This window comes from Callorhinchus milii, unplaced genomic scaffold (genome assembly GCF_018977255.1).
Source record: "Callorhinchus milii isolate IMCB2004 unplaced genomic scaffold, IMCB_Cmil_1.0 Scaffold23, whole genome shotgun sequence".
NCBI classification, from domain to species: Eukaryota; Metazoa; Chordata; class Chondrichthyes; order Chimaeriformes; family Callorhinchidae; genus Callorhinchus; species Callorhinchus milii.
In genome coordinates, this window is record NW_024704764.1 from 9,734,928 (window position 1) to 9,756,575 (window position 21,648).

The window sequence follows — 21,648 nt, forward strand, 5'->3', positions numbered from 1 at the left end:
TGCCAGGAGGCTTGAACAGCATCTGCTTCCACTTTAAAGTACCCCTGAACCCAAAGTATGTTCATGTGCCTTTGTTTAACATGCCACTGCTCATGCCTTAGCTGATGGTGGTGATCCGAGCATTTACATTGTAGTACTGGATGAGCAGTAGCTTCAAATCACTTGATTGTCTGGTTAATGTTACCGCCAACGATACAACTGTGACAACACAACAGCTAACAATGTGAAAAGGATTAGTGAATAATCAGTAACAATTATTTCCAAAATTCAGACCATTGCTGTTAACATTTCTCATCTACTTGGTTACCCTGGAAACTAGATGGCGTTGAGGAAGGCTTTTAACATTCTCATTATGTTCAAAGGGAACATTTCCCAGTGCAACAGTCATTAATAATATAACCCTTCCATTTGAAACAATGCCTTATAGTGTTTAGACGTCTCAAAGCACTTCACAAAATATATGTAGAGTGAATTGACTATATTTTATGGACGAAACACCGCAGCCAATACGCACAGCAGTTTCCCAGTCGTAGATTGAGTGACCAAATTATTATAATTTACTATTATTTTTTGGAGGGATTATTATCCCCGGAAGATAATCCATCAATCGACTAACAACTCTTCATAAGGACAAATTCTTCCCATGCAGGAGTTAAATGCAGCAAAAACAGAAGTAGAACAATTTATTCAGATCAAGGTGATCTAAATTGGTCTGCATTCCCCAGAGTATGTGAAATTGCAGTCTCGGGGTTTCAGTTTTGTAAAGATATTTTAGACATTCCTACAATATACTGCATAAGTTGCCCAAGTCAACTTTCTTTTAAAAGGGAAATTAAAACTGTGAATGCACTGAGTCACGCTCTACACTACCTTTTTCTTTCCATGCCCAAATCCTGATTTCCCATTTTATAAATAACTCAAAATACATTTTGCACCTCGTGCCCAAAATTGGAAACTTGCCCAAAGTTAAGCCCTGCCTGGAAATTATACCCAGGTCCTCTCGCTTGCGAGGCGAGTGCTCTAACCACTAAGCTACAGGACTCCTAGAAGTAAAGCATTTATGCACTTACTGCTTAAGAGCATATGTGCATTGACTCAGAGTTTGGTGCCAATGCTTGTTGTGCGCCATTATAATAAATAAAATTACCCACCGCTGGAGCGGTTCTTGCGGTTAGATTTTCCACCACTGAGGAGCATCTTCAGGCTGTTCCGAAACATATCTTAATCCGTAGAGCTCGGCAGCACCTACACCAAATCCTGTCAAAAGAATGATGAAGGTTAGCAAGGGTACAACTAGAACACTCAAGGCAATAAGAGTGGATTAGAACCAGGAAGATCAGGAACCAGGAAGTAATGTTCGTTGGATTTAGTGTAGCCCAGAATCAGCTTGGTAAAATGTTCTCATGATATCCATTTGAACAGTAAAAACACCCAGCAGAACAAGTAGAGGGATTTTTACACCGTTTTCAAACAAGAACAAATTGCATTTATACAGCACCTTTCACATCGGGAGAACTTTACTAAGTGCTGGATAGTGATGGGTTTGCAATCGAACTGGGGGTTGGAGTCGAGAGGGATGAAGGGCACGGTGGGGTGGAGATGGAAGAATGAGCAAAGGCATGATCAAAGACGAAGGTCTTGAGATGGGCCTTGAAGGAGGCGAGTTGGAGGGGTGAGGCACGAGGCGGAGTGGCTTCAGGATGGAGTTCCAGAGGGTGGGGGCAGAAACGCTTGTGAAGGAAAGTGTTGGGAAATCCGGCAAGCAGGGAGTTAGCATAGTCAAACCTGGACATAATGAAAGTATGGATGAGTGTCTCGGCAGTGAGGGAAGAGTAATGGCAGGGGTGGACAATGTTGCAGAGATGGAGGAAGGCAGAATGGGTCTTGGCACCGATGTCAGGTTTAAAAGACAACTGAGGTTTGAACAAGACACCAACTCTGTGGCTTGGTGAGGTGGACAGTGCATCCATGAATAGTGATGCTGTCAACGCCCAAGGTGAAGAGGCGCTGATGGGAGCCAAGGAGGAGAGCCTCAGTTTTCAAAGTTGGGTTTTGTCCAGTGGCACCATTCCAAGTTGTAGAACACAAAAGAATTTAGTAGTTACAGTTCAATCTCCGATGGTGTTAATCATGGGAGCAATTTGAGGTGATGAATAAGAATCATGCATAGCGCACAACATTAAAGCATATTGGCTTAAATGTGATTCGTTTTACTACAGCGCATTGAATCAATATTCTCAACAAGGTCAGGACTATACTGATGGATACCTGAATGTAGTGCAAATGATGGCATCAAAAGGTTTGCATAGTAGGTAAGATGCTTCAAACAAAATACAGGACAGTGATGCCAAGGGAGGGTTATACAGCGCATTGGGATATGAAAGGCGCTATATAAATATAATTTTGCTGCTGTTGCTCACAAGCAGCTTTCGTACAATCCTATATGCAACATTAGTTTTCATAAGTATTCAGAGTATACAATATCTCAAATAAAATGTAGGTACAATTCAGGTTCATTTAGCAGCAATTCAAACCTCATCATTTTATCTATAAAGCCGTGCACAGAACAGGAAAATCCCAGGTTTAATCCTATATGTTAATCTCTGCGATGGAGTCACTCCAATTGAGTGCAATGCTCTGGGGTAGCAAGGAGGAATGAAACGGTCAAGTTTCTCACTCTAGATGACTATCCAGTGACCTTAAGCAAGTGCTTATTCAAGTCAGACATTGATGAGAAACTACAGTCGAACAGTCACCCAACCTATCTCACTGTCAAGGCTCCCAGTAGAATTCAAACAGCCTTATTCAATTGCATGACTCACTATTTTCAAGGGAGTAACATTAGGCTAGAAAAATGTGAAGAGAAAAATAATACAGTGAATGGAGTAGGAGGAATGTGTAGCTCAGAGAGACCAGCAGGGGTAGCATTTAACAAATCCCTTTAGAAGGGAATTTAATGTGCACGTTTCTCCATCCGCTACGTAACTGCTTCTGAAATAGTTCTTATAATCTATTATGCATGCAGTTATAAATATTAATGACTGTCTATATTATGCATCTCATTTTAGGCTAGACAAAACTCACATGTGTGTTTAATAAGCAACACCAGTAAAGGGGGGAATGTGGCCAAGAAGAATTTCCCTTTTCTGTCATGTTATTGATCTCATTTTCTGGGTGTTTCTCTTTCACTTTTTGTCTTGTTCTTTGTCTGCTTCCAGCGATTCAGTCACTGCGGCACTGCTTGCCTTTCAGATGGCCAGTTAATCAGTACAGAAAATTGCTGGTGTCAGCAAAAAGATCATCACTTTGACAACACCCACTAGGTCAATCAAAGAAGAAACACCAGGGCCAACCCACTTCCCCCTGGACCTCAGTGTCGTAGTCCAAAAAAGGTAATCTTTAAAGAAATTCCATGTCCAACTCAACAGTTCATCAGATAAAGCAGAATTCAGCTCCAGAAAAAGGACTAGTTTCGTACCCCCATCAGAAACCTATGAAACCGGGGGGGGGGGGGGGGGGGGGGGGGAGAGGAGACAATGCTCAGACTTTGTGTTTTGCAGCAGGAGACACTGCATTACTGCACCATGAAATTGAATGAGTTGTAAGTTGACTGGTTTGCTTTGAATTCAATTGACAACTGAATAGAAGGTTGTTATAACTGAACGATGCAGCAGTTTCTCATTCAATATCCTTCCTTGAGCTTTGACAACATTCTAGTCATTAGCATTCATTCTTGGATCCTTTTTGTGGTTGATGCCACGCTTACTGGTCTGCACTCAAATGGACTGCCCAGACAGATGGGTATCATTGAAAAAGATGAGCTATGGAATGGCTGAAAAATCTATTTGATCGACTTTAAAATTACTGCGTTTTGCAGTTTTTAACAAAAGTTCAGACTATGTTTCAAAATATATATGTATTGGCCATGACTGGATCTGAAACCAAACCAACTGCAGAAGCCTGTACCAAGCAAGAGATCCTCAATACAGAAATTCCCTGGTTGATAAAACCACAGGACATCTACTACTTCAATCCTATCACTGGAGATTGTGGAGTCCTGTAGCTCAGTGGTTAGAGCACTCGCCTTGCAAGCGAGACACCTGGGTTCATTTCCCGGCAGGGCGAAACCTTGGGCAAGTTTCCTTACTCCACACAGAGCCTAATAAATATTAATTTTAAAACAGAAATTAAATATTGAATCACTGAAAATTATGTGGTTTCAGGTACACGAGTTTCCCAATATTCTATTATCTCATTCTACATTCCAGAGGCTTCAACAACACAACAGAATTAATGCCAGGCTTGACTGTTAACCTTCAAACTATTAAATAAAAAATACAAATACTTGAAGCACTAATTTTACCTTCATTACATCTCTCGCTAAGGATCTGCAAATATCTGAATATCTATCTGCATACAATAGCGTCATATTATAACCTTGCAGTTGGGGGTGGGCCTTAAAATCTCAACCAGCACAATAAAAAGGCGCGATCGCTGGTCAGGGATTCTGCATTCATTGGTCATTCACGCAGAAAGACAGCCAGCTCCATCAACCCTTCGAAACACAGGCTAATGTGTTCCAAGCACTCTGGGACATACTCCGCTTGACAGGCAATATATGAAATAAAAAGAGAAGTCACTGGGAACACTCAGCAGGTCAGGCAGCATCTAGGGAGAAAGGAATGGGAGTCAACGTTTCGGGTCCACAACCCTTCATCAAAACTGGGGCATGTTGGGAGGAAGAGGCTTTTAAGTGCTAAAAGAGAGGAGGGAGGCAGGGCAAAGGAGAAAATGGGGTAGAGGACAGGGCATGATGGGTTAAAGAGGTGTCAATGAAAAGGTGTGTCTGTGACCCAGACAATATGGTAATGGTCACAGGAGAGGGGGAGCTGTTATGGTCTGAAATTGTTGAAATCAATATTGAGGTCAGAGGGCTGTAAGGTCCCGAGCAGATAAATGAGTCTATTTGAATCAAGTCATTGTTGTTGATATGTGTGAAGTCAGAATTACCAAAGTCCAGGTCATCAGATTGCCAATGTCACCTCCTGTGTTATAGCAGCACCCTCAAAACAATAACCAGAATAGAAACCGCCATTGGAATAAATAAAATCGCAACAGGTGAAAATAATCCCCCCAAATTCTCGTTGTGGAACAGGAATGTTTATATGTGGTTTGCGCTGAGATTTTCAATAGACTGTACAGACTTTTCTCACCATAATTAAATATTTCCCAATGATCTTCAATGACATCAGTGCCCAATGCGACAACCATGGCAGTCATATTCACATTCTGTGCTCATACAGACCTAAACCCTGCAATCATAACACGCTGTTACACGTCTCACTACCACCCCCACAAAGTCCCACGCACCAGTTGCATACGTACCAGCTGAAAGGTACTATCTAATCACATGCAGTACCTTGTGCTGGGTGAATGAAGCTTTCAATCCTGACGCACGCCATCTGAGCACAAACTGAAACTCCAATCACACAGATGTCCGTATTCACAGAATCGGTTTAATTAAAATACATGAAGATTTAAGGATAAGGAAATGCGTGCCAACATTCCTGAAAAGGCTACTCTATGAAGTCCTCTGCAACTAAATGTAACTGCAGGTACGTAATTGCCATCCAGCTTTTAAAATCTAAATGATGTTTCAGTATTGTAACATTTTCAAGCAGTTCTGGCCTTTGAACAACTTGGAGAAATACTCAACAGATTTTTTTTACAAAAGCTGAAAGCTCCACACCATTTGGAAACGCAGTAGACGACATTATAGGGAAGATAGAGGCACTAGTTTTGGACCCAGTTCTATATTACATCTGCCTGAATTGCTCTAGATTAATTGAGGTGAGCTTTAAACCTTTCCATACAGGGACAACTGAGGAGCTTAATTTTGTTGATTGCTATTTTAATGCAAGAAGTTTTTTTAAAGAATGTAAACGTTGTAAAACTTGGCATGATGTAGTGATACTGTTCTTTGCACAATTTCATACAATTACTTCTGACTTGGGTTTTCAATGATAAATTTCAGATTGTGATAACTACACAGAATAAAAGCCTACCTACCCTCAATTCTGAACATTATCAAAAGGTCCATCAATAATAGGAGTGAAACAACCCAATCCATTTCACAGAACTTGCTGTCAATTAAATTACTCATGATGGGATCATGGAAGACATTTCTCTGGCATTAGCACTCTCAGAACCTAAATTAAGGCAACTAAACGAGACAGTCTTTCCACAGACATTTTGCAGTTGTAAAACTTCCCAGACCGCCCCCCCCCACCCCAATTAGGTGATACACAAATCGGTGATCCATGGCATCAGAACATTTGGAGTTAAATACAGAACAGGGAGGCTGTAGCAATGGTCAGATAACCTGAATGGTGGGATTATCAACACCTGGCGAGAGGGGGGACGTGAAATGGATATAACCCTCCCTGGCAAGTCATGCTCAAAAACTGTCTGGATTGTATTGGGATCATTGCAGTAATTAATAGGACTTACCTACACTTAGAATGGTTCAAAATCCATAGAACAAAAGGGACAGTTATCTCAGTGAACCTGGGAGTAATATTGTCATTTTGTTTCCTTCAAGACTATAATAATAATAATCCTTGCATTTGATATAGCGCTTTGCCCGTCTTCTCGACATCTCAAAACTATAAAACCCATTTAAAAAGATGTTTGCTTTCACCAAACATCTCTGTGAATCCTCCTCTCATTCTCCTCCCTCACCTCCCCCACAAACTATACACACCACTGGGCTCATTTGCCAATAACTTTGGCAAACCAAATCCAATTTCTCACCCTGCTCCCAACTTTGGGTTTTCCATACTGTAATTGTATTTGGAAATGATGTTTAGACCTTTTGTAGACACCAGGATTTGATTTATTGAATTCAAACAAACCCTTGCTTTGCATGGTGAAGATAAGAGAGCTCAAACTTTTCAGACTAAGGGAGAAATCATTTTTACCCTTCACATGTGGTTGCATTGCAGTGAATAAATTCATAGTTAAACTAGATTCCTGCAGACAAGGGATGTATATTGTACGCAAAATCCAAGCTGGCATTCCACTTTGAAACTGAGTTAAATTTGCTTCCCCTTCAGAATTCTTTACTGGAAAAGTTCTCAGTAGGGGAGAATAGCTCCAATCCTTTGCTCTCAACCAAAAAAACTCACCACTAAATTAATTTGCTTGAAATGAAATTGCGTTTGTGTAAGACATCTGTCCGAAGCCACATCACAGTCTCTTCATGACAACACCAAACCATTGGGGAGGGCTAGAGTGAAGAAGGCCGTGGGAGGCTCCATTATTCCCTCGACAGAATATCTGGGATATTTGCAGTTAGTCAGCAAAGTCTTGATTTCCATGGATCACATCTGAATGTTCCTTCTGGGAAGTTAGACGAAGAACTACTCAGCCACCTACGTCTTGTTGTCCCTTTATCTTGAGCCATATTAGCAACTTTTGTGCAGGTAGGATACAGAGAAACAAATTAAAAACTAACACAGAAATGCTGGCTGGCATTTTTTTTCATGTACCTTTACTCAGTTCTTGTGGAGTACTGAAAAAAATTCACTCAGACACCACCAGAGGGTAAATACCTATTTGGCTCTTATTTCTTTGTGGTGCCATAATATTTAACACATACACAATAATTTTAACTGCGGAGAGATTTTAAGACACAAACTTAAATGCTGCTCAACATAGGAACAGGAGTAAGCCTTTCAGCCCCTCAAGTCCGTTCCGCCATATATAAGATCATGGCTGATCTGTACCTCAACTCTGTACCTCAGCGTTCTATCCTACGCCACCAGAATTTCTGCTCGCAGTTGTCTCGTGAAGAGACAAGTTATAACAAATATGAAACCAGGGGCAATTAAAGAACAGCTGTACGACCACGTTGTGGAGCCTGGATCTAAAAAGCAGGACTCGGTTATTCCTCGAGTGCTCATTAAGGCCAAAGGCCAACATTCCAAACAGGGGAAATGAGAATCTACTTCCTCCTCCTGACAGACTTTGCTGCAGCAGATTGTTAAGTACTGTTTAAAAACAGAAATATGAAGCAATGCAATGTGATGTATACACTCAGTTCCCAGTCCCAGCTCCAGAATAAGATTCATCACTGGTGCACTGCATTACAAAATACATTGCATGAATCCAATTTAGCCACAGCACATAAAATGTAATCTAAGTGAACGTCTTACCTTCAAAGTACTCTACAGCAGCCGCCACAAAAACAAACCGCGATTACGCTTTTAGAAATAATAATCACTGTCAGGCACATATTGGCAGTCCGACTAAACTGCTTGGGAATTGGTACTCCACCCGAACACTGCTTTGGTGGCACTTTAAGCAGCAGAGCTATCACAGCCGAGCACGTTAAACACCCACAAAAGTACATTTCCAGTCAGCATTGTCAAAGAATTGTCAACTTCCCAGCTTCAGGAAGCTAGGATCACCTGTAGCGTTCCTCATCTGCAGTGTCGTACATGTTTGTATACTAAGGACGGTGATCAGATTTCACATGCGTCAGATAGCAAGCTGAACAAAATAATAAGTAACAGTCCAAACAACAACCTGCATTTATATAGCGCCCTTCACACAGGGTAGGATACCTTACTGTGGTGTCAAAAAACAATTGACTGGAGAATTATTTCCTCAGATAATTCTTTCACTTTGCACTTGCTATTTTGCTTTTAGAGAAAAATGTGCAAGGTCAAAACCTGACTGAAGCGTGATCTTACTTTCCAGGGTTCGGCTAAATCTATACCAAACACCAACTTTAGTAGATATCAAACAACAATTCTCATAGAAATTAACAGGAATCAAAAAGGGAATAACTAAACGGCAAGCGATAATTATCTCCAAATTCAGCTTTTAAGTGGCCATAAGAATTCCCGAAAATATTTCCTACATGTGTAAGATCAGCCGGTCACTTTCAAAATCAGCCAGGATCAGTTAGAAAACTTTCATGTAAACAGTTATTTTTTTTAGAAAATTACTTCAGACTTCCAGCATCACCAGGTGATTAATTAAAGATGAGATTTTTTTTATAGCTCCAAAAGCATATTTGATACCCCCAAAACGATTTTTTAAAAATGATTATTTACAAGATCATTTTAAATAAATCAAAGAAAATCTAAACGTGTTCCAATTAAAGTAATCATTCACCTGTCAAAACCCAACAGTTTTAAAGTTCTGTAAAGGTTTATTTGTATAATCTTTACCCTGTGCATTTGGAGGTTTGCTGTATAGAAAAAGTGGCTACTTCCTTATTAAGATTTTAATAGCCGACAGTTTGCGTCACAGAGATTCAATATTTCTGATGAAATCTCAACCTAAACACAACCTGAGCACATCAAATGGTACATTTCCCCAAATCTCATTCTATTACTTAACTGCCAGGGCCAGGGGCCGTGAACAAGAAAATCAGGGAACAAAGTTACCCTTTCACATTTATAGCCTCCTCATCACACCTCCAAAACAAGCTTGGGATGGTTGCACTGAAATGCAATCTGAAAAGTAACAGTAATATTAATAATAATCCTTGCATTTGATATAGCGCTTTTCACGTCTTCTCGACGTCTCAAAGCGCTTCACAGAATATGCTGTAAAGTGAATTGACTGTATATTTGTGGGCGAAATGTCCACAGTAGATGCTTGGGACCAGATTCCCTACCAAACCTGACAGTTGGGGAGTTGGGTGTAAAAATAATGAAGAATAATACTTTTCATGTACTATAAATTTACTAAATAAATTCTACACATCAATTATTTGTGACTGTATAATGCACCAAACCCAATACAGTACTCAGTTAATTAATCAGTTTTTTTTAGAAACTACAAGGAGGCGGTAAAGTTTCTAGGTTGTAAAATCTGGTATCAAAATGCACTCAACTTACTGAGTCAGTCAATAGAAACACATTGTTAAAGATGATCACGCTTGTCAGTGAAACAACATTACATCCTCTGATAATATGGAAATGTGATACTTAAAATAATGACCTCTGGTCTCAATCAAATGCTCTATAAATACACAATTCATCTCCTTTGTCTGGCCTTTAATTAAAAGCAGAACCTGAAATCATCAATTGTTAACTCTAGCAGCTAGTGAAAGGCGAAAGCATTACTAGCGTTAATAGCTGATACCATTGATTATTCCACCCTCATTTCGTTTCGTCTTCTAGAGTTGTTGCTTTTGTTTAAAGATTCATGATGTTTAGCAAAATAGGACTAACAACCAGGACTCATTTAAGTTTTTTTAAGAATATATTCGTTCATTCAATGATTTTTCCTCCCTAAAGTTACGTTTGCACATAGTTACAAAGTCCTAAAGACATTCTGGCCCATTGGGAAAAGTTAGCTTACTTTTACTACATTTTGGGGAAGACCAAATGCATAAGTCTTGATCCCAAGGTCAGGAGCTAGACCAGCTTTGGTTTTCCTTCCTCACATCCCTGATCTACTAAGAATTTGGTTCTGGAACAGGAGAAGCTGAAGGTCAACTCTTCCAGCCGCTGTAACCGCAAGCATCAGGAATATGTCAAGTCATCAGCTTTTCACACTATTCCAAGAAATAAATACAACTCAGGCTGACACAGCAGTAATTGAGCCAAACTCTTCCACACATTCACTGATACCAGTACTTGCACCCATATCATGGGTAAATGTCAATACTATCTACAAACCTGCTCGGGTCATCGGTTGATCAGAGAGGCTATTTACTTTACACAGTTACACGTGGTTATCATCCATGGGCAGTAGATAATGAGGATCTTGAATCAGTGGTTGGAACGCAAAATGCTTTTTTNGCAGTTCCACAAAATTAGAACGTTAGGAAACTCAAAATGAGCCAAATTCAACAGAATTCACCAACCAGAAACATCATGCCGGACTCTGTTTACATTCTAGACAACACGTTCAGAAATAAGAGACCTTGGGCATCACATGTCTTATTTTTAAAAAATGTAAACAACAATCCATTCAGAAATTGAAGTTATTAAATATTTAGCTTCAAAATTAAAAGATCATTTATTCTAGAGTATATTCATGCTACATTTAATAGAAATGTATCTTTCCTTCAGTTTTGCTGCTAAAGATGATGTTCATGTTGGAGTTCCACAGCACAAAACTAAAAAAGGCTTTCTAAAACAACACCCACTCGCTATCTCTCTTCCACCTCCAAATAAACGCCCAGAAACATCTTTAACAGTCCATTTAGTCAATATATTTAAATCTTTCACTTCCCTGCTTAGTATGTGCAACTACATTTGTCAAGCACTTTGAGATGTTCCTTTACATGAAAGATGCAATCTAAATCCGAGTTGTATGGAATTTGTTATCGATAGTTTCTTCACAAAGAATGTAATTTCTCATCTAAAACAACCACTTTCAGTTAAGATTAAGATCCAATTTTGTGCCCAATTGTGAACCACAAGGTGGGAAAATAGCAAATGAGGAGCTACTCATTCAATTACTTTCTCTGCTGGTGGTGAATTATAGATTAGTTATATAGAATTTTGCTTTTAAAATCCAGTTTAACTCAATACTGCTTCAAATCCCCCGAAAGCAAACTCCAGAAATGTGGATCAGTTTAACTGCACACAGCAAAGATTATTGGCACCCTCTGGGAAAATAGTATAATATTCCAATAACATAGAAACAGCACATGTAAATTATGTAAAACGGTGTGTTTGATTATGTATATTGTACTTACATATGGGATCTGTGAAATAGCATTAATAAATTTAAGTTTTTTTTAATATTAAGTTTCAAACCTGTTGAGTGGATAGTTAGAAACTGCAGGAGATGCTTAACTAATTATTATTTTTTTAAACTATTACACAAAGATACCAACTTGCTTAAAGCTATGCAGATCTTCCAATTAGAAAACATAATGGGACAAACTTAACAAAAATGCTACAAAATGGAACAGGAAAATTAAACGGGAATTGGAAAAGCAAGATTTAAAAAGATTGTATGAAGAAGAGGGAGGATGACTGTTGGACAAAGTACAAAAGTGTAAAGAAGCAAACAGACAGAGATTAAGGGACCCAAGAGAGAACTGGATTAAAGACCCAGCAGTAAATGCAAATTTTAACAGCCAAAATTCCAATATTATAACAACAAGAATTGGGGGTAAAGGGAGAAGGAAGATTTAAAACCCTAAGGAACTAAAAGGAGTCTATGCTACCCCAAATCCAACATAATTCATGTGCTCATCAGGAATCGTGATGTAAGGGAGGCAAAAATTCAGGATAAATCCATCTATAAATTTCTGAGGACAAATGAAATGTACCCAAAGACAAGAGATGAATGAAGCATTGCAGGTCAAGCAAACATCTTAGTGTATATTCACATTTACCAATGTGAAATTTACATTTGTATGTTTTAATTAATGCTCATCCTGAATTGAGGTATTAATTGTGAATAAAATATTATAACAGACCTCAATATTCCCTTCCCCCCACCCCATACCCAAGTATTTTAATTGCCTTAATATTTTTGTACTTTTGAACCTCCCTCATGACTCAGTGGGTAAATGCATCAAATAGTGCAATAGCCAGTGATTTGGGAACACTCTCCCAGTCTAAACTGAGTTTGTCAAATCTCAGCTGAGACAGTGACAGAAGCATTAAAACTGGTCAGTTTCCAAGAGCAGCAAGAGTTCACACACATTTGTTATTCCATGACTCATGTGCACCAAGAGTGAGAACAGCCTCATGCAATGCTGCAAGGTGCTGTTTAGCAGCAATACAGAGAATACATTCTGTTGAAAATGCCCAGTCATAAGCACATCAGGCGTTTATATCAAAATAAACTCCTGCCTCTGTAAACCAGCACACAGCTAGTCCTGAAACAATTACAGTAATAAACCTATTTAAACATTTGGATGCTGATTACATTTGAAACTGCCAAAATACAATTTAACAATGTGCTTTGTACTGCTAGACTATTTTCCTTTCTATTCTCTTCTTTATTCAACCAAGTGTTAGGAGATATGTTCTGCACCTGCTTTAATGCAACAGAAACCAAAGTCATCATCAACTGGAACCAATGTTATAGCTATGTACTGAAGGGATCAAATGTTGGTTAACTGAAGATACGGTCTTGAGCACACAGGTTACTCCAAAAGCAATTCATTGGACTTGATAAATAGTTCATTTCAGTCCACTCTCTTCAATATAAATATATATATGTATGTATACACACACACACACACAAAGCCAGCTGAGCTTCAGTGGTCTACACAATTACAACTCGACCAATGCTATGAATTACTGGGTGTCTCAGTCGGGATATTACTGTAGCTGTACAAAACATCTGCATCAAATACCAACAGTGAACCTTGTTCCTGTTGAGTGCCCTTCCAGACAGTGTAATTGCCTGGAACGTGGTCACTTGCATGGAAGATTTCAAATGCAGCGTTAACAATTGCTTTCTGGACCAGGAATGCAGGAGGATGCATTGGTCTGTAGGAAATCGGTTATTTGCCTGTTAGTACTCAACTGTGTCTGTGCTCCCTGCAGCAGCCACCCAGGTGAAATTTGAGAGACATACGTTGCTAGCAGTTGCCTCCAGCTGCACTCTTTTCCTGTGCTACCCCAAACACATAATAAACTTTAAAAGAACAAATTCTTTAACAAATATAAATTTATATAACGTCACTGTATTTGGTTTTCTGATGAATGTCCAGAAACATCATGGTTATTCTTAAAATCACCAGAATAATTTGTACATTGTGTACTTTCAATTAAGTAGTTTCCGAGTACCATCAGTTTTCCATAATACTTACAATAACAACATTACATTTGTAAAGTGTAGGAAATTTGCCCTCATCCAGGACTTGATGTCCTACAGGCAGTCTGTCACTTAGACCACGATAAATGTAATGCATTAGTAAATGTTCAAAAGAAAGGCTAGGTTGCAAAAATTTACCAAGTAGTGAAAATTTACTGTTGATTAGAACAATAGTATCTTTTCAGAAATATTCACAATTTGAAATAAAGCGTTTCATTTATGCAACAGGACACAAAACGACGGGTCTTTTTTTAAGAAGTACATTAATAATAATAATCCTTGTATTTGATATAGCGCTTTTCACATCTTCTAGATGTCTCATTACCCACAAGATTAATATCGTCCTGACTATGTATAGTTCTTCTCTGACTCCTTCAATAGGAAAAACCTGAAAATCAACCACACAGCAGATGTATGCGCTTGACCCAACTTCCATTCCAGTAGCTAGCAGCTATTCACCAGTGTGCCTGCATGTGTCCAGTTTGGCACTCCCAGTCAGACAGAAGTGGAGTCTATCCACAAAACCCACAGGTAGCTAGCCATCCATTAATATATTAGAATACATTACATTAGAATATACAGCCTTTTGGCCCAACTGGTCTATGCCGGTGTTTATGAGCCTCCTATTGCCCTTCCTCAACGAAGCCTTCAAGCAGAACCTTCCATTTCTTCCTCCCTCCTGTACCTCTCTAGCTTTCCCTTGAATACATCTATACTATTTGCCTCAACAACTCATTGTGGAAGCATGTTCCACATTCCCACTACTCTCCGTGTGAAGAAATTTCTTCTAACTTCCCTATTTGATCTATTTGTGACTATTTTATATTGATGGCCCCTGGTTTGGGTTTCCCCCACAAGTGGAAACATCTTCCCAATGTCTACCCTATCAAAACCTTTCTCATTTTAAAGACCTCTATCAGGTCACCCCTTACCCTCCTCTTTTCAAGAGGAAATAGTCAAGAATGTTCAGCCTTTCCTGAGAGGTATAACCTCAGTTCTGGAATCATCCTTGTGAATCTCTTTGCAACCACTCCAGTGCCTCTACATCCCTTCTATGATGTATAGAAACACCCCTCTCTTACAAATTACGAAATATTAGCTAAAGCTTCTATCTACACTGTGAAGGACTCAGGCACTTCCTGAGTATAATTTAATATTTAATATTCCCCAATTATTATACTCCCATCAAAATCTCTCAGAATGGAATGCAATTCCACAAGGTTCCCAGTTTGCCCGTCTGCAACTGCCACAAAAATAAGATTTAAACCAGAATCTTCACCCTTTCAACCTCTGAATTATTGCAGTGAACAACATGGCTAAATAAGTAATGTTTTGTTGTGGTGAGAGAGCATCGGTAAAGGTCAGTTTCCCAAGAACAGAAAACATAGTTTTGGATGAAACCTGTACTACAGTTGGCCTGTACAGATGAACCCTGAACATTCATAATTTTAACAAGGAAACATGTGTAGATATATATACATATAGTGGAACCTCACTAATCCAGTCACTCAAATGACTGGGCAAGTGACCTACTTAGTGAGGTGACCTGATTACTGAAACAGGTCAAGTGACTCAGGTCCCTAATGTAATCTAAGAGCATTAGTAATGGGCAAGGTGATGAACATTCAACAACTATACTTTGCAATCTCATTCAAATGTAGGCATTGTCACATTCGCAGCATCGACCAGGGTTTCTACTGTATATATTAAGTTTCACATAAAAAGTTAATGGCAAACTTCTGTACCAAGCAGATTTAACATAAAACAGATGTTATCTATTATCTATTACATATTGAGAAATGTAAACTGGAAACAACTTCAGAAAAATACCTGCTTTCATGAATTGTGTCAAACTATGAGTTACACCTTGTTGGCTACCTGGCTTTGGCTGGAAGTTAATTCGTACCACTGCATTGATGGTGATGCAAATTGATTTGGCCTCTCAGTCAGTCAGCTATGTGAGCAGCTTAATGGCTGTTGTGCCCATTTCCGCTGCTGCAATATTAATCTAGATCATGCCAATATTCAAGAAATAATTCTTCCTCCTCTCATGAAGACACCATATCTTGTTAAGGGGCACTGCATGGCTCGTAGCAACCTTCTGCTGCCTCACCCAGACAATGAAGGTATTTGGCTTTTGCATCAAAACCAAGACTGATCCTGTTCTCTTGCATGTACTTTACAGTAGAGGCCACCAGGTGGCAATCAGGAATGGGACCAATTGTAACCCAACTTTGGGCCTCGCTGAGATCGGGTAACTGAGTGCCGTTCAGAATGAAACTTTTATTGGTTTAGTACTTTCATCTTCTGGGCCATCACAGGATCTATAATAATTCTTGTACAATTGTTATTTTGGAGAAATATGGGCATCAATGGTTTGTTTGAATGCAGAACGTGCTTTTAACTTTAAAAGCCCAAATGTTCTGGTTAAGTAATTAACTCATTTCGAATTTAGAATGATGTCAGCTTCACAATATAGTGCCAAGAATACAGTAAAAGTTACTATTGTTAGTGGTTAGTAAAGTTATAATGCATTCTATAACTATTAGTCATTTATGATGCACAATAAAATATAACCCATTTTTCCTCTGGGACAGATAGCAAAGTTACCCAAACAATTCATTTTAATTAATAAAGTGCACAGCTGGCAGTTCAGTTCCTGCTTTGCCGCTCATAACACATGAAGTTCTTAATGATGTGGCAGGTAACAGTACTCAACACTTCACAACATGAACAGTGTATGAGGCTTTTGATTTAAGGTTATTTTCCAGTACGTAAAAGAATATAAATAAAGGAACTCACAAGTCCAGAAAAAATGATTCACGTGGGGATTGATCCATATGGATGATCAGGTATTCCTACAGCACACCAATTTGAGCAAACACACTTCTGAGGTAATATTCAATCAACAACATTCAAACTGCAAGGCTCAATCCAAGATGTTTATTAATACTGAAAAAGAATGAAATAACTCAAGTCCTTGCAGTGATAAACTAACATGCTCAAAGTGCTCCTCTAGCACACTTAATTGTAAAAAATGAGCCTTACTGCAAAGAGGAAGCCTAATAACCCACCAATTTCAAAGCTTTCCCCAACAAAATTCAGTCCCAGGGCTGTGCATCAAATGAATTCACAAGTCACAGGTAAGATTAGCTCCACCTACCCTTTGGCAGCTCAGGACTTTCCTTTAACAACTCATCCCACTGGGGACAGGCAAGATTGTCTGCATGGAATGACCACAGTGCATCTTGCCAATGGCAAATAAACCTTCATTTGTCAAGTACAAGTCAGCATTGCTACTTAGTTGAAAGCAGATCCAGACCTCACTTCCTACATTCTCCCAACTGAATTTTGAATACTTTAAAACTATCCATTAAGTTGAGTTGTTAAAATGCAAAGCTTTATATTTTTAAAAACAAAATAATGCAGCTGTGTATTGTAGTACTTTCTAAATGGATAATTGACTTCCTAAAATATTTTAGACACTATAGACAATGAGAATACATTACTAAGATACACAATTTGCATTTCAGATTTAGCAGGAACTATTAGTAGTGCAGGAAGTCAGAGTTTAGGAATTGAGCCATCCACGTGTGTTAATAGCAAAACAGATCTAAGTGATCAAATAAATTCAGTTCCCGATTCAGGAAGAAGTACAGGTATATAGCTTTTTTAGGGTAGGAGAGACATTGAAAACAAATGGTCAGATTCCATCTGTAAACGTGAGCTGAATAAAGGTTATTCCTTTGGACTAAATAGCCTTTTCATGTTCCTATATTAGTGAGGAGCATCATAATCAAACTCATACCTTAAAACAGTTGTCCATCAGTCAGCGTTATACTAGAGAAAGTTCAGACACTTCCACAAATTCACATAAAGAAAAGAAATTTACTGATGGTTGGTTAAAATATAGGGAAGCTTTAAATTGTGAGATGGCAAGTTAGTGCTCATGTGCTATTATCAGAGCAGAAGTATGTACCACAAGAGAAATCTCTGCTTCTGGTAGAAAAAATATAAAAATTAAGCCAGTTCTCAAAGGAGGTAGTATTGTAGTTGTGCTGATGGGTCATTAGATGCCAGGGGAACCCAGATTTAATGACATTCTAGCTTGCCTGCCCTCATTAAGCAAGTTACAATCGTTACTGGATGAAGTCAGATCGCAGCTAATGGTTGCATTTATAAACTGGGGGGGACAAAAAGACAAAGGAGTTAGAAGTGATAACTTATTCCTAACTATTCAATAATAACTATCAGAGACTAGCTCCTCTTGTCAGGCTGCTTACCATATATAGGGAATTACTGTTAAGTGGGTGTTGACTTTTTCCAAACAGAAATTGATCACATGGGAAGATCGTGTGCAACATCGCACCGTGCTCTCTGGGTCAATTAGTGGAGTACACCTGTGTGGTGTATCAAACGAAATTCTATGCCTAGCATTGAGGAGCTGTCAACTAAACATTACAATAATAAAATAAACAAAACATTATTTGCAATAACACATCTAAAAGCATTGCCGTGGCTATTCCATTTGAGTTATAAAGAGCCCAATACCTCTAATGCATAGCTGAGATCATGAACCCATACTAGGAGAAGGGTGGGGAGAGAATCTACATCCTACCACTCCAGTTGCTAGTTGTACTCGATTCCAACCATCACCACGTAATTCTGTGAACATATAGTCACAGCCTTCTTGAGAAAGCTTGCATACCTCCAGTGACCCATTCAACTCAGACCTACATCATCATCCATTTTATCCCTTTTGTGATGAAACTTAGGTTTCGGTACTGCTGATACCACAACTACTGCTAGAACAGCCTTGAGATTAGAACATCTTGTCCTCGTGTTTCAGAAAAATAACCTTACAGTAAAAATATTGGTGCTTCTAAACTGCCAATTGAACTGATCCATTTCAGTAAAATATTTCTAAGTGCAACAGAACACTATCAGACAGCAGTGCTTCCAATTCACATCTGTACAAGAAAGGCTATTGTGGACTAAAATTGTACCATCTGTTTTTTATCCTGATTAAAAAGACATCACTTTCATCGTACTGGAGAGTAATTCAATACAATTACAGATTAACATTATTGGTACTTTAGTTCTTCTGCAATCAACTAAGCAGAATTATTGATCGGCATGGTGGATATTGACAAAGAAAATACAATCATCACCCTTAAGTGCACAAGTACAATGGGGAATGTCCCTGGCTGTTGACATTGCATGGTTGCAAACTACAATCATTAAATTACAACCAACATTTTTAGGTTAAACTATTTGGTTGTATTCTTTTTTCCCCTCATCATCCTTTCACTAAAATGAAATCTCAGGTACACAGTGTTCCACAAGAAATACTGCAGAACAAGGTTCTGTTAACATTTCAACAATTTCAGCTTGCTGCTGTTTGAGTGTGTAGGTTACCTTATAATCTATACCCATTACATCTTGAGACCCTTCAAATGACACTATTCAGCTTTGGAAGTGCTTTCACTGAGTCTCTGAATAGCGCAGAATAGTCACAGAATAATCATTTCATAACTTCTGTAGAACCACCATTAGGAAAGAATTCGTGGCAATATGCATCCATTCTTCAGAAGCACTGAAAATGTTTCAAGACACCAACTATTCAAGACAATTAAAGATCTTACAGTCAACAGTGCTCAGATACCAAATCTCTCTCTCACACATACACACACAACACATTCTTGAAACAACCGCCAACTGCAATTACTGACATCTACATACTATTTGAATTCCAAGATGAGTACTCCCCGTTCTCAATGGATGTATAGGGTGATTCCACTTATGTGGGTTGAAACTCAAGAGTTTCCTTATTAACTCTTTGATTCATTACATCCTCACAATGAAACATTTATGCATAAAAGGGGATAACAGCAGAATGTTGATAATCCCATTAAGGTGCAGATTCGGGATTTTGAACACGAGAAAAGTAAATATTAAGCATACCGCACACAATTGTAGTTGAATATATTTGTACACCTTCTTCCAGTGAGCAGATATTGCTAGCAAGCAATGTACTTGCAGCACAGAGAATTGGGTCCACAAGTCTTCATTTAAATCAGATAGGATTATCACCCGCCTAGTACACATTTGATTGTTGCTGAACTTGGGGCAGTTTTCTTCAGTCTGTCCATACAGTTTTCTGGCTATGCGGAAACATTGTGAAACAATTCTCACATTTTTAACTACACTAAGCATGTTGATTATACTCAATTAATGTTCTATGCTACAAAAGTGATTAGTCGCAGCAACAACTTACAGATTCTGTAGATGTTGCTAGAAAATACTTCTTGTAATTAGTATATCAGGAATCAAAATGAAGCACAGCGCCATCAACTTTTATGCAGACAGGCAAGCGACATCTGCCTCTGGCTTGTACGAGTAGCTTCTTTTACAGTCTTCACTTGAACGAAATACACTTAAATCCCGATGGGTCAGTCCAGACCTCTTCATCCACATTAGTTTCTCCTTCTGCGCTATGGAGAGAAAACACAGGAAAGCAGTCATATTGCAGTCTCTATAACCAGAATCCCAATAGGAAGCCATGAAAGTGGTTTGACCCACTAGAGTCTAAGCGTTCTGGCAGAATGCTCCCCTTCAATTCCAGTCCACAAAATCCCTCATCTGAGGCAAAGCAATTCAGCAAAGTAATTGGAAGGATTCAACTACAAACAAAATTAGCTCAGGATACATAAGTGGACAAAATAAAAATGAGTGAGATGTAAAGGGAAAATCCATGAATGCTATGATCTCAAACAAAAAAGATTCTCAGCCATCTTTATATCACTGATTGGCATGCTGAAGATTTCCAGGGCTTCTTTTTTAAAAAAAATGATTTGTACATTTCTGACCAGTAAACCCCAGTTACCTTATCCCTTTTTTAAACAGTAATTGCTCGAAAGAAGCTATTTGTCCTTTTCTTTCCAAACCGACAAAGGGTCTTTCTTGAAATCACAGACCTTTTATAGAATTAACAGAATGGCAAATGTTCAAAATTCAACTCAGATGTTTTTGGTGTAAATATCTTGACCCAAAGTAACTGCCACACAATGCACTCACTGTACAGACACAGCATCACATATGAAGGATTCCTGTAAACGTACAAGATTCAACTTGGACTGGAGTCACCAGAAGAAAATACAAGGAAATGTTGTGATTGAATTAGATAATGCTTAGAATTGTATACACAGCTTACAATGTTTGACTTTTTAAAATATAGGAGCTTTAAAATTTATTTAAAATAAAACCATAGAATAAAACAGGAGGAATTACTATCAGTCTTTCAACACATCTCAGTTCTTTTCTTAGGCACCATTTACACGTGTTAAAGTAATGATGCTGCTATGCTGTATACACAGATTCTTCCATAATGCAACAAAGGAGTATATTCATCAGTATACAGTCAGATAGCACATATATATAGCAATCTATTTAAGGTTATCCATCTGAGTTCTACGATACATAAATCAAGATATGTTTAAAATCTTCATTCCACTCAACGATTGTGTGAATCTAGCCTCCAAAATAATTAACTTTAAAATATATAGGAAAAGGCATTACACACAGACGTACAATGCAATCTCTTAGGATTATGACGGTACAGCATAATTTAGCAAGATGACTAGAATCTTCCAAGAACAGCCATTAGTTTATACCCGTCTGCAGTTGCTTCAGGTAATGCGCAACACTTTTAGCTGCAAGGGGGTTAAACATCCAACAGATTCTCACAATTTATACCAATGCATTAGCTCAGACAGAACGGTTATATTTAAAGCTAATTAAAGCAAGCTGATAGTTGTGTACTGTACTATGAATAAG

The 21,648-nt window shown here is 38.6% G+C and overlaps 1 protein-coding gene across 1 annotated transcript in view; it reads right to left on the minus strand.

Moving 5' to 3' along the window:
* Positions 1–20,123, minus strand: part of LOC103187735 (protein TANC2) — a 140,033-nt gene extending 119,910 nt beyond the window's left edge. The window contains exons 1-2 of the mRNA XM_042343161.1: positions 20,090–20,123; positions 1,152–1,257 (exon numbers count right to left, since the gene is read on the minus strand). Coding sequence (XP_042199095.1) covers positions 1,152–1,218 — 67 coding nt within the window. The 5' untranslated portion in view covers positions 1,219–1,257; positions 20,090–20,123. The remainder of the gene's footprint in view (positions 1–1,151; positions 1,258–20,089) is intronic.
* Between the last annotated feature and the right edge of the window lie 1,525 nt (positions 20,124–21,648).